The 14,900-nt window shown below is 44.4% G+C and overlaps 1 protein-coding gene across 1 annotated transcript in view; it reads left to right on the top strand.

The window, feature by feature from the left end:
* Window positions 1-14,900, top strand: part of VWDE (von Willebrand factor D and EGF domains) — a 184,755-nt gene that overhangs the window by 20,581 nt on the left and 149,274 nt on the right. Inside the window, exons 2-3 of the mRNA XM_068121625.2 lie at window positions 5,674-5,858; window positions 12,791-13,028. Of these exons, the coding sequence (XP_067977726.2) occupies window positions 5,674-5,858; window positions 12,791-13,028 (423 nt within the window). The remainder of the gene's footprint in view (window positions 1-5,673; window positions 5,859-12,790; window positions 13,029-14,900) is intronic.

The raw sequence follows: 14,900 nt of genomic DNA, 5'->3' as shown, positions 1-14,900 counted from the left end.
CTCCATGTCACTCTCACTACTTTCACCTCCATTCCTGACAGCGCACTCACCCTTACTCTTGACAGCGCACTCTTTCCTCGTGCACCTGCCCGTCACACACCTTTCTCGCGCACACTCTCCCGTTACACCCTCTGTAACCCTCACCACAGGTGGACACTCTTCCTTACTTCTGACAGCGCACTCTTTCCTCATGCACCTGTCCGTCACACACCTTTCTCGCGCACACTCTCCCGTTACACCCTCTGTAACCCTCACCACAGGTGGACACTCTTCCTTACTTCTGACAGCGCACTCTTTCCTCATGCACCTGTCCGTCACACACCTTTCTCGCGCACACTCTCCCGTTACACCCTCTGTAACACTCACCACAGGTGGACACTCTTCCTTACTTCTGACAGCGCACTCTTTCCTCATGCACCTGTCCGTCACACACCTTTCTCGCGCACACTCTTGCGCACACTCTCCCGTCACACCCTCTGTAACACTCACCACCCCGCGCTTCCATGTGCTCCCTCGCACACACGCTACGACCGACTCACTCTCGCCAGCACCCTCACTCCTTGGCACGCACTTTTTCCTCACACACCCCAGAGTCGGACTTTCTCGCACACCTCCTCTTTCGCACACCAGACCTGTCGCACACTTCACCAACGGCCTCTCACGAACACCCGGATCCAAACCAATCCCCAAGCTTTTTAAATCCCCTGGCGCATCATACGCACGACCATATTGGTCACCACTTACACCGGGTCCTCTTCCTCTTCGCTTCTCCTCCATCACCTGCGAATCCCTCATCCGGTTAATGAGCACATCATCACGATCCAAACACAGACTTTGGACCAATTCTTTTATCTCCTCTTTTATCTCTTTCTTATCCCCTCTCCGTCGCTTCTTAATTTCGCTCATCCCTTCTTCCACTTCTTCTAATTTGTGCTTCACCTCTTTTATTCCCCGGTACGTCTCCTCAAGCTCATCCTCTAAGGCTACCTTGACCGTTTCCAGGTGCGTCCTCACCTGCCGGTCCTTCGTCTCCATTACCTCTATCACCTCGTCCAAACTCGTTGTCAGTCCCTCACGTACCATCTGACATTCCCTCTTCGTCGCTACCAAGTCATCTTTGAGTTCTTTCTGTGTCGCCTTTAAACCTCCTAATACCGCAGTGTTCCTTTGAACCTGCTCCACTAACTCCGTCTGTCCCACCGTCAGCTGCTCCACCTCTTGCGTCAGGTCCTCTATGCCCCCTTGTAACTTTACAGTCGCCTTTCTCACCTCCTTTTCCATGTGCTCCTCACAGTGCCTCACCTCCTCGCGCACTCCTCCGACCTCCTCACTCACTCCTCTTCTGATCTCCTCTCCCATCACTTGCATCTCCTGCCCAGATGCCACCCTCATCTGCTCCATTTCCTCCCTGTGAGCATCCAGTTTGGTTTCTACCCCCATTCTGACCCCCTCTATCTGCTGCTCCATTTGTTTAACTTCCCTTTCCGCTTGGTCCCTCATGTCCCTCAATTTGCCTTCCATACTGTTTTCTAACCCCTCTAACCCATTTTTCACTCCCTCTATCTGATTCTCCTGGGCAGCCATTCTATTTTCTACCCCCATTAACCCATTTTTCACTTCTTTTATCCCGTTGTCTAACCCCTCAAAATTATTGTCTAACTTCCCAAATTTCTTGTCTAACCCCTCACTGGTACCCCTCGCTTCGTCCCTCATTACCCCCATTTGGTTTTCCAATCGCTCACTATTCTTTTCCATAAGGGCCGTCATTTGTATAAAAAAAAGTTCCAATCTTCCCAGCGGCGCTACTTCGGTCGCGGGCACGGTGACCAGCGAGGCGCCATTTTGCGCGCCCGCTTCTTCGTGCGTGACGGCGCTATTTTGCGAACCTGCCGCCCTCACTGCTTCGCTCTCCTCCTGTCCCTCATTTTGGTCCTGGATCGACCCTGCTTCACTCTCCCCTACCGGACCCCAGCCGTTTTGACCCGCCATAGCGCGACTTTCAAAATTCGGGTTTTTATTTTTATTTTTTTGTAAAACACAATCAAATTTCGCTGTTATAATTTCGAGCGCGTAAACGCGCTCCGGGTCCAATCTCACTCCTCGACACCAATTGTTACAGACGTGGCTTGGATGTTATTTACCGAGCGGTTTTATGGTATGACCACGTCTGCACAAGTTACCCGATTGTGCCCGAACGTTGACTAGTCGCGCTATGCTAGACCAATGAAGGAAAAAGAAGACACACGGCTGGAATTAATACGACACGACACCAGGGATACGGTTCTCAAAGGTTGTTATTACAATAATGCGGAAGGTTTAGATTACAGGGACAAGAGGGAAACATAGGAAGGTGGGCACTTAAACACACTTATATTAACCCCAACGGACGACAGATAAACGGGACAAGGCTCACTCACACGGGGTTTGATGGCAAAGAAAGCGGGTAGCGATCGCTCCAGGTGCACCTGGGCTCAGGGCAGGATCACGTACGGTCCAGTTTAAGAGATGCGGTGGAGGTATTGCAGCGCTCGAGGGGTGGCGACTTCTCTCTCCAGGCTGGGGGCGCATCTGACGTCACATCCGGCGCGGGGCCGCGTATATCCGGCGGGGAGTGACACGCCCTCGGCTCGTTAGCTCCGCCTCGTGGAATCGGCACGTTGCTTCTCATTGGGTGCGTGGGGGGGTTACTGGCTCCGCCCCTGACGAGGAGCTGACAGCCAGCCCCTTCGGGGTAACGCCGTGGAGCGTATGGTCATGGCGGGTAACCGAGCCGGTGTGAGGACGCACACTCCCCGCCCCTCTGTTGTTGTAGTCGTAGTTGTAGTTGTAATTGTTGTTGTAGTTGTTGTTATTGTTGTTGTTTGGGGAAGAAGATGGGAGGAGGTATGGGAAAGGTCCTAAACTCACTACTGATGCCATATAATCACATTCTGGTGCAACGAAGAGTCATAATTAATGGAAACGAGGCCTTAACTGACATAGATTAAGAATAACTAGGAAGATGTCCGAAAGTTGGCTACGTGTGGTGCGGTGGACCTGGGCACGACATTTAATGGGGGAATAAGGGGAAGGTCGGCTCTACTGATTGTTATTTACATGCAATGGGACTAGGGAATGGGGGATTGGGGAAAGTTGGGGAGTATCGGAGAAAATAGGGGAATATTTACAAGCGGATATGGAGGCCAAATTCCATATTCGCAACAATATTAATGTACATTTGTGCCAAATTTGGTGCTTGTATCACAAAATGCACAACAGGTTTGCTATGCTGCTACACTATTAGCAAATAATGTAAGTATTAAATTATTTTGAAGTACTCCAAGTCTTTAAGCTGTCTGTCACCATGGAAGTGAAGAGATTGCATTGAGACACTGGTTTATTCTACATGTCAGTTAGTCAACACTATCAAAGTGACCTCAGCACCATCCCGACACACACCACTGTGTGTGTTACAGAATGAGGTGTTTTACAGCGGCTGGAGTGCAAATTCTGCCACCAACGTCCTTGAGAGGGGACCCAGTGAGTTGGTGCTCATTTTGCAGAACTCGGAAGGATGACAGGCTGAGTCAACCCCACCTGGTGTTAATTTAACAGCTGACCGGGATTCTAACTCAGGACCCTGGATCCCATGCCCTCCACCTTAACCGTTAAGCCAACACCAGGTTTAGGGTGGTTGCAGTCAAAAGAAATGCTTCAATGTTTGAAGAGCCCTTAATCAAAGTTTAATTATGTATGATCTGGGAGGCATGCACCCCCTGCCCCACCCCCATCATATATCATCACCCTGTTGTCATAATTTCAGTTCCCCCCAATCATCTAGTGTGATAATTTGCCCCAACCAAGTATATGACGTAATATATGAACATTCCCAAAAGGGTGTTGAAGGAAACATAACTGGCAAAGCCAAATGGCATTACATTCTACCTTTCAGAAGGGTAATTGTCAGCTATAAAAGTCACCAATATGTAGGATAAATATGTGAGGGACATACATACATACATACATACATACATACATACATACGGAGAGACAATGCGGTAAACAAAGGAACCAAACATCTACGCCATAAAAAATCGTTTGTTTAATCACGAATTTGCCAGTTCTAAAAGTCTCTTTGGGGGTTGAAGAAGACGAAGAAGCGCTAATGTATGTTTTTTCACACAGCAGTTTGAACGGAAGCATTTATTATTCTACGATAGCAGAAACACTTTAGAAGGACACAGAGAAGCATACAAAATTATATATACAGTAGTGATATTTTGTGAAGCAATAGAAAACTATATAAAACTACACAGAAGCTGCCCACAAACAACAACAACAACAACCACTACTGTTCTCCCCTCTGGGCCGGTGCTCCTGCCTCACCCCTAGCTCGGCTTTACGCTGTTGAAACCAAAGCTTTCAGAATCATTGGAATCTCCCGCGATGAAGCGAACTCCGAGGGCCTTTCACTCACTCACCACAGGCAGGTTGGTGGTCTTTCTGTCTTCTACCGACTCCTCTCCGGCCTTGCTCCCCCAGCTCTCTCTGTGCTCTGTCCCCCAAACTTTCCTACAGGTCGCACAAGATCTGCCTGCAACCCTCTTATGGTTAAACTGCCAAAATCAAGACTCTCCGCTCACCTTCACTCTTTCATTCCTCTTTTCTCCCACCTCTGGAACAAACTCCCTCACCCTCTTCAATCCCACTCCTCCCTCCAGGTCTTTAAAACAGCTGTTTACCACCATCTCTTATCTTCCCCCATCAAAAACCTTGATATTTTCTACCTCCGCTAATTCACCCCAGATCCGCTTTTTTGAAATACCGACTTCTTTCCTGGAAGTCCTTGCAGTGTCCATGTGTTTTCTACCTCTCCCCACCCTTCCCATGCCCCTTCCAAGCCCTCTCCTTCCCACAGATCTCCCGATGTCCCTGTTCTCTGCTGTTGTACGTGTGTGCTGCCCTCTCGCTCCCCATCTTGTCTCCCTCTCCCTTTATCTTATGTTTTATGTGTCAGTTTGTTTTTATGTGATTAATGTTAGCTCTTACACGAGCCTCGATCTTGTACACAAAAAAAAACCACAGCCACAATAACAATCGAGCGTTAGAAAAGATCCTCATTTTCACGTGTTTTACTTCATGTGTTTCACGTGTTTGTTTATGTTTCACACTGAATGAAAAACGTAAGGTAGAGCATGCAGATTGTGATACATGACAGGTTCAACAATATGTCCGGCCTGAACGGCATAGGAATCAAAATGACGGTGTGTGGAGTCAGCCGTTGTACCGCCGTAATGACACCACATCACCCCTGTCATGTGACCAGTTCCTCAGCTCTGATTGGTGTACGTTTGAGGGGACATACAAACATACGGACAGACAAACACTGTTCTAGACGGCTTTGCCCTATGGGCTACGCCGTAAAAACGATGAAAAGTGGGCAGTTGGTAAAAGTGGGAAGAGGGAGAGGGGTGGGTGTTTGTGATGGAGGCGATATTGCAGTTGTTAGAGCATTAGGGCATTCACAATGAATTGTGAACTAATCCTTCTTAAAAAAAAACAATCCTGAATAACTCACCATGTTGTTTCAGGAGGTGAGGAAAGCTTGTAATCCCATGATAATACAACTTTCCTTCATTTTGCTCATGTTTCTTGATTTATTTCTCTAATATGTGTTAATTTGTATTTGCACAGCCCCTGAGTGCCAAGCCACCAGACACCGTGTCCTGAGGAATCTCTATCGGAGTACATCATTCAACTCTCTGTCTCTACAGCACTCAGCAATCCATGAGCTTGTGTGTGATCACCGACTGCCTGCGGCTTGGTACCGTTTTGAGCTTGGGGGGCAGCATGCCCAGATGCCAACCTCTTGTGTTCCAGTAGGGCTACCTGCTATTTTACCTTCTTCTCATGAATATCACATTTTGAATGAAAGGCTTCAATATAACCACCTTTAGAGGCCATTTTTCCCCGCAAGCGGGGGTTGGCCTTTTTCTGGAACCGTGGTTGTTGTTGTTTTTCGGTCCCCTATTTGAAGCAATGTTTTACGGCCGGATGCCCTTCCTGACGCCAACCCTTTTTGCCGCCTTTAATGACAAACAGGGAATTACCAGTGAACTGGTACTCAATTAGCCGACCTCGGAAGGATGACAGGCTGAGTCAACCCCCCTGGCGTTAATTCAGTGATCGACCGGGATTCAAACCCAGGATCCTTGGATCCTAAGCCGGCACCCTAGCCGCTAGCCCAACACCAGGGATATATATAATATATATATAGGCTTCAATATATAATATAATATAATATAATATAATATAATATAATATAATATAATATAATATAATATAATATAATATATAATATAATATAGGCTTCAATAATAAATAATATACAGTATATATATATAAACAGACTTGGCATTTCATATGGAATATTTTTTTGTGGGGGTGAACTTACTTTTCAAGATGACTTAGAACCAAAAGTTCATTGGAATTATGTTGAAATTATTCTAGATTTTGTTAATGTGACCTTTAAAAGAAACAAAAACCACATTTGACATTTCGAGGCAAATAAATTGATCCTTGAAAGTGATGTAAACTGATATCGAACTCAATTCACGGACAGTACTGTGTTAAACTTCTGTACGTTTTCCAGAAGTATCTCTGTATTTTGCACATTAGCCAAAAAAATTTTCAACAAAAACAAAAGCTAAATTATAACTGGGATTACGGACAGTAAAATTACAGTTCAGTACTTCGTGTAACCCCCACGAGCATTCAGGAGAGCACGTACACGTCGAGGCATGCTGTTCACGAGATTTGCCAAGGTTTGGACAGGAATCGCTTGCAATGCAGTGACAATAGTCTGCTGCAATTCACGCACAGAGGTCGGCTGCTGGTCCAAGTTGTCGATTTGACGCATTAATTCTGCCCACAAGTTCTCTATCGGATTCATATCCAGGGACATGGCAGGCCACTCCATATGCTCGACACCACGGTCAGCAAGAAAGTGTTGGACCATGCGAGCACGATGAGGCCGTGCATTGTCATCTTGGAAGACAAAGTTTCCTCGAAAGGCTGCACGAGCAAATGGAAGCAATGTTTCTTCCAGAATGACCCTGCACTTGAACTGGTTCAGGTTTCCATTCAGAACAACCAGGTCAGTTTTGCCCCCTGCATGAAAAGCAGCCCAAACGGTCACCCCACCACCTCCAGCTTGGACTCTTGGCACTATACAATCTTCTTTGTCGGCTTCATGCACTTGTCTGCGCACTCGGACGCGGCCATCTTGACGATAGACCAGAAATCTAGACTCGTCACTGAAGTTCACGTGATTCCAGTGTCCTGGCTGCCATTGACGGTGCTCTCTGGCCCACTGCAATCGGCGCTGGCTGTGTTGTCTGGTCAGGCGTGGCTTTCCCAGGGGACACCTGGCACGTTAGCCTGCTTGAACCAGTCGTTGGTTGACTAGCCTTCTGGATACAGGTACATTTGTCAGTTGCTGCCACTCAGCCCTAAGCCGATTAACTGACTTGGTACGGCCATTGCGGACTAACCGGTGCAGCTGGCGATCATCTCTCCTTGTGGTTCTGCGTGGACGTCCTGGCCTCGTTGTTGGAGTAAGGACACCCCTCTCAGCATTTCGTTTCAGGATCTTTAACACCTGACTTTGAGTGATGCCATACTGCCGAGCAATAGCACGCTGTTTCATGCCAGAATTTCGTAAAGCCACCACTCCATGAGAAACAGCATTGTCAAGTTGACGGACCATCTCCAGAGGAAGCGGGAATAACTTTTGTAGACGTGCAGGAGTTGTTTTCCACTAATACAGAACGCAACAACCCTTATATACCCGATTGTGAAGCCAATCGTCAAATGTACCTGTCCTTACATTTTGTCATGCCACCTGTGATATAATCCTGTTATTGATTTCTTGCTGCGAAAGACAATCATTGACATAGTTCTTTCAACAAAGACATCACCGAAGGGTAAAATAAACTCACCAGATTGATATACTGAGTTCAGAAAGTATACCCAAGTCAAGAAAAAATATATATTCCATATTAAATGCCAAGTCTATATATATATATATATATATATATATATATATATATATATATATATATATATATATATATATATATATATATATATATATATATATATATATATATACATATATACATACTGTATATTTACAGTGCATATCAAAAAAAAAGGTAATTCGAATTCAAGGGGTTAATATGCAAAGGTTATTTATTTTGACAATTTACATGTGGTTTACTAATTAAGAGGAGATCCTCAGCTTTCCATTGATACCTTCCATGCATCATTGCTGTCACACATGACCGAGTACATGTTCATTGAATATGACAAGTTCAAATGGCATTTTTACAAGTTTGCCTAATCGATGCAAGTCAGGATAATTGGTGCAAAATGAACGTCAGATGTGAACTTTTCCCAGGAATGATTGGCCTTTATGCACCCACACCTTCAACATGTCCACCTCTCCTTTCAACACAAAGCTCACCGGCGGAGCATGCCCTGAACTGCTCGTCTCACCATAGCCGGGTCATTGCGCAAAGCATCCACTTCATGTCGAATACGGCCCTGCAATTCGTCAAGATCACGGGGAGGAGTTACGAACACATTGTTCTTTAAATGTCCCCAAAAGAAATAATCACATTGTGTGAGGTCAGGTGATCATGGCGGCCATTCCACTGCATGGTTGAGGGCGATGACTCAGTCTCCAAAGAGTTCCCTCAGTCGATCTCAGACAGCGATAAGACGATGTGCTGGGGCGCCGTCTTGGGCCCACCAGAGATATCTGAAGACACCACGAACCTGTCGCTCAAAGTTCTCCTCCAGCTGCGGTAAAACTTCATCATTGATCATCTGCAGGTACCTGTTACCATTGACATTCCTTTGAAAGAAAAATGGTCCGATCACCTGACCACTTCCACAAAGTCCCAACCAAACAGTCCACTTTTGTCGATTCATGTTGGTGTCAAAATTAAATTCCAGGGGTTGTCCTGTCGGTGCATATTCAAGAACATTATGGGTATTGACCTTGCCGTCCATGGTGAAAGCAGCTTCGTCGATAACGAGATACTGCAGGAAATTGACATCTGCTTCGCAACGTGCTATCAACCATCCGGCAAGCACCAGCCTCCTGGCAAAATCCCCTGGCGTAAGTTGATGCCGGATGTGAATCCGATGTGGATGTTGGTGGAGGTCCAGTCTTGTGATTCGGTTGAATATTGCCGAATGCAATCCCGTCCCATTTCGTCCTGTGCTGGTATCCCTAGGATGCTCCAAAACTTGCTGCCTTACTGCTGCAATGTTCATTTCCGATCACCCAGTGCGCCTCCTACCAGAATTCCCCTTGTTGCGGTTGAGGCTAGTGCCATGCTCTTGGTATTTTCTAACATTCGCCCAGATGGTTTTGGCTGCTGGAGGCTCCCGTTCTGGGAAACGTTCCCTGAACGCATCACGAGTTTGCTGCAAACTTCCAGTTTGGTGAAAGGTTGTAACCACGAAGGTCCGCTGTTCAGTTGTAAGTTGAACCATCTTTTCAATGACTCAGACTGCCTCTAAACCCATACACTGTAGGCCCATCTTAAATACCCATCTTAAACAAAGGATGATGCAACCGACGATTACCAGAGCAGCTTAACAATTTTACATAATCAACTTGGCAGTCGACAAGTAATGCGTCCATTTCAAACTGTCTTGCACCGCTTAGCCAAACTTGTAAAAATGCGATTTGAACTTGTCATTTTCAATGAACATGTACTCGGTCATGTGTGACAGCAATGATGCATGAATGGCATCAATGGAAAGCTGAGGATCTCCTCATAATTGGTAAACCACATGTAAATTGTCAAACTAAATAACCTCTGCATATTAACCCCTTGAATTCAGATTACTTTTTTTTGATACGCACTGTATATATATATATATATATATATATATATATATATATATATATATATATATATATATATATATATGCATGCGCCTATAGCACGGTGCCCTATCTGGGGGATTAAATTGTCGGAAAGGTAACGCAGGAATTGGACACGAGGACCCTGGCTAAATTAACTGTCTCAGATGGCATCCATGGTAACCTGTCATGCCATGGAGTTATCTACGGCTCATCAGATTAAATGTCAAGGTCGGGAAGCATGTCCGAGAGGCCACTCTTGACCCACCCGGCAAACCCATAAAAATATCCTCAATATTATGACAAATTTGTGTTTGAAATCGTGATTTGAGAAAGCTTGGCATTGATTTAAGTGGACTCGTACTTTTGTAAACCCCACTGTATATGGGGTCCTCTTCCTAATGTCTTAGCCTTTTGATGGTTGTGGGCATTAAGTCTTTCTTTGTTGATTTATGTTATATATATATATATATATATATATATATATATATATATATATATATATGAGTTGCCTTGCAAGGATTTAAATATATGAGGAGGCAATCAGGCCCATCAAGCAACGAAGAATCACATACCATTTTTAGTCCTTGGTATGATTCGGCCATGGTCGGGTACGAACCGCTGACTTCCTAAACTCAGAGTGAATGCTCTGACTATTACAACACCAAATCTTGTTCAGTGGATCATAAACAGCCTATGGAAATTTCAAATACAAGTGATATTTATATTTTATGAAGCAGTTTTGTTTCATATCTTTAGGGGTTCGGGCAATGCATGGGGTTCACGAAGGGGTTATCTTGGACCTGCCACTTGAACTCCGACCCTGAAGCCGACGGGTTACGTATAACTCCAATACCTGACGGATTGCTAAGCAAACTCGGATGCCGCTTGAGGCAGCTAAATCAAGCATCGTCCTCACACCCAGAATCGTGTTACCTTTTTGGTGATTTAGCTATCCTATGATTGAAATGGAAGGGATTGAAATGGACTAAAAGGAAGAGGGCGTTTCCAGGAAAGTACAGGTTTGAGATGTTCTGAGAGGCAAAGGTTGAAGTGGGGAGACATAGGACAAGAGAGGTTTGAAAGGGTGTGGGATTGGGATGGATGGATCACGGGATTTCAAGTGGGAAACTACAAAGGGGATAGAACCTGCTAAACACACACATGAATTTTCCCCGTCCCTGTTATGAGGGGAGCCGGGGGTACCCCTGACTATACACACTTACTCATGAAATATCTAACTAAGGGGTCCTTATATGATGAATGCGTCACCTTGGGGTCCTTTTTCACAACCGCAACAATATGATTCCACATGAGGAACAGAGCAAATTTCCACAAACTCATAACTAATGGTTAGCATTCATTGTACTGGGGCTGATGATTGTGGATCATAAAGGGAGTTTGCACATACGGTGGGGTGCAAAAGTACGAGTCGAGTAGGAAATTTAATAATTGACACGTGATAACAAATAATTCACTGTAATATTAAACCAAACGCACTTTCAAGGGATTTTCATGAACTTTTAAGGAAATAGCATCACTTATAAAATAATCGGAAAAAATCAAATCTGTCTTTATGTGTAATCAATAATCTGTAGGCCATGACCCCTTGAGAACTGTCTCAACTCCACATGGGATTGATTTAATTAGTTTATGGATTGTGTTTGAGTCAATCTTTCCCAACAGTGTTGTTTTGCACTCCAGAGCATAGTTAGACTGCTCACTTAAATTGTATATTTTTCTGAAATGTAATCACCCTTCATTTATTCTGTTAAAACAAAGTTTTAGTCAAAAATAACTATAATAAATTAGAAAATATAGACACATATTGTTGCGGTTTTGGAAGACGCCGGAGAATTACATCCAACACATAAATAAACCATGGAGTTTAGATATATCTATAGAATTTTGTTTAGTTAGATTACCTCTCCCCTGGTGAATCGGTGAATTGCTGCATACATTTGAAGTTATCAAAACACCACGCATTTGCATGGGTTTGTCACATTTTTATTTTCAGGAAGCATTTGAAATGCTGCTAACGCTCCATATTGTTTTCAAGGTTTTACATGTTTTCAATTTTTGTGGAACATGACTACCAGGAAACTTTCCATAAAGTTGAAGGGCTTTAGTTTGATTGCAACCCCTTTGGTGGGTGTGAGATGGTGGAATGATGCTTCCTCAGGTCTCATAGTATATCATCTTCCTTTTTTGAGGTATTTGTTTTGAGCACTAAGTTCTGACGTTTTCAAGCTTGTGAAAGAGCAGCAGGATGGCCTAGAGGTACGCACACTGAGCTGTCTTGCCTGTATTGAAATCCCAACCCAGCTGTAGACTCTTATCCCAATGTTTCACTGACAGGAGTATTCATGAATGTGTGTGCCATCCCTCGGATGGATGTTAAACTGGAGGTCCCATCTGCTGGCATTAGTTTGTGGGCGTTGAAGGTCCCACGGTGTCCTTCGAAAAGTAGGGCAGCTGAACAAATTCCAAATTCCTGCTCTCACCAAAAGAGGGCACTGGTGCAGAAGAGGCACAGCTTTGCCCCCAGGAAATGATGCTAGCCACAGCCATGTGCTGCATATGAATGAAGAGGAAGAAGACCAGCTTGTGTGCTTCTTATTCCAATCTTTTACTAATTATGACGAAATTATCATTGGGCTAATGTTGATGCATTTATCATGATCAGGTGGGTTAGGGGATGTTGAACTGTTGTTTTTTTGGCAACAAGTCTCTGCAGCAACTAATATGGCTTGTTAAAGCTGTTATTCAGATGTTTTTCATGTGATGGGCTTTATGTTTTGTCAAAGAGTACCTGAATTTTATCTGAAGTATATCTGTTTTTGCATTTTGTACCATTCACCCCCTCAGATGAATCACTGTGGTACACAAGCTCCAATATGGCTGGCACTAGGGCCTACAGAACGACTTCCAAAACCCAATGAGCTGCCTCGGAGGCTGACGGCCTGTGCTACTTGGCAATTCCTGCCAGGAGAAGCTCCACTGGACTGTTGCCTCTTTCGCATTCCAATCCTTGTCCTCAACTGCGGTTCCTTCTATATTTACTATCTCAAGCCCACGCAGGGTTGCATGGCCTATTGCGCCTCGGGTTGGTGTACAGTAGTACTTTACATAACTTTTTTTCAAAAATATTTAGCCATTGTTTTACCATGATAAGCAACACCTTGTACTACAACTATCGGGGATGCCTCTTCACAGTGGTTGTAACCCCTGACACAAGTTGGGGGCCAAATATTCCCCATTCTTCCCTGCTGCTCGGATTAGTCAGGGCAGCGTGCTCACGGTCAGAGTGCCAATCAGTCCCCGTGGACAGGCCCTTTCCCCTTTGTCTATGTCTCTTCTCTCTCGCTTTCTCTCTCTCTCTCTCTCTAACTCTGTCATGGCCCTGACTTTGTGAATGCGGGGGTACACCATACTGGATGTGGTGGATCTCTGGGCCGCTCCTGCGAGATCGATCGGCTGTCTCCGTGCTGCGGGCTTATTTGAGAGAACTGTCCGGGGATATACAACAACAACACCACCACCACCTTGTACTTATGACAAAGGCACCTATTTAGTTTCCTTCTACAAGAACGAAACTGCTTCCCTTACTTATTGGATTTCCTCTTGTTTAATAATTACTAGAATATAAGATCCGTTGCTTTGCTGACGGCAATACCAATCTTATAGATAGAGATAGATATGTGTATGCACATGAGAGTAATTTTTGAGGTCACGTGCGTCCTCCCCTCCATGAAACAACATGTCGCATCAGTCCGCCACCCCTCATGTATGGAGAATACAGTGCAGAGGGTAAGAAGGAAATTGTACCATATTTGCTTATGTAATAAATAGATGGTATACTGTTTTGGCTGACAGGTTTTCAGAGAGAAAAAAATAAAATAACTTTCACCCTTTAAAAATCGTGCAAATAAATTATTGAAATATCAGCTGCTTTTTTATTCGTATCCTTTTCTCACCAGTATGTAGGGTGGCTTGCTTTTGATGCTTTAAAAGGCGGTGTATAATCTGAAATACTGTTTGATAGGGCGATATATTACTGTTATATAAATAAAATGGAAATGTTGAAAGAAGTATTGAATATAGCAAGCGTTTTCTGAATCTAGTCGATATGAGAAACAGGTTTGCATGAGATTGAACATTATTATAAGTGAAGAAGATGAAGGAGAAAAAGTTGTTGTTTTCATGTAAATTGAAACCTGTCCATATATCCTCATCTTACTCAACCATATCATACTATTTCCAGATTGGCTAGCATCTGATTGATAAAAAGATGGCGATCAAAATTGATGAGGAGCATACATACGGCGTATAAATCCCCTATAGGACAATTGTTGATGAATGGACGGATACACGCACGTGTGCCAAGACTGAGCTCCTTTTATATTATAGATAATAATGTATTTATACAACATCTTTTGCCTATGCACACAGGGAGCTGGACGTTTTTTGCATAATCTTTTTGATTTTCCGTTTTGATCTGAATATGGAGGCAGTGTCCATATGTTTATACCTCTCCCTCCCCCCCCCCCCCTTCACATGCCTCCCCCCCTTCACATGCCTCCCCCCCAAAGCCCTCTCCCTCCCACAGATCTCTCGATGTCTCCATGTCTCTCGGTCCCTGCTCTCAAATGTTGTGTTTGTGTCCTTCCCCCTCTCTCCCCATCTTGTGTACCGCTCCCGATGTTATTTGTTTTATGTGTCTGTTTGTCTTTCTGTGTGATTAATGTTCGCTCTTTCACGAGCCTCGATCTTGTATACAAAAAAAAAAAAAAAAAATATATATAGTGCCTTTAATTATCAGCACCGTCATGCATTGACCTTTCATTATGGATTGTAATATTTTCATGTTAGGCCTGGCAGTGTGCACGCTCACCTCTGAGCTGTCTAGCCTGTGATTCAATCCTGACCCCGCTATAAACGGTCATTCTGGTGTTTCGCAAGCAGGGTGATTCATCAA

Source organism: Myxine glutinosa, chromosome 7 (assembly GCF_964187855.1).
Source record: "Myxine glutinosa chromosome 7, kmMyxGlut1.1, whole genome shotgun sequence".
NCBI classification, from domain to species: domain Eukaryota; kingdom Metazoa; phylum Chordata; class Myxini; order Myxiniformes; family Myxinidae; genus Myxine; species Myxine glutinosa.
The sequence above is the reverse complement of the archived record's forward strand: the minus strand, read 5'-3'. Positions and strand labels throughout refer to the sequence as shown.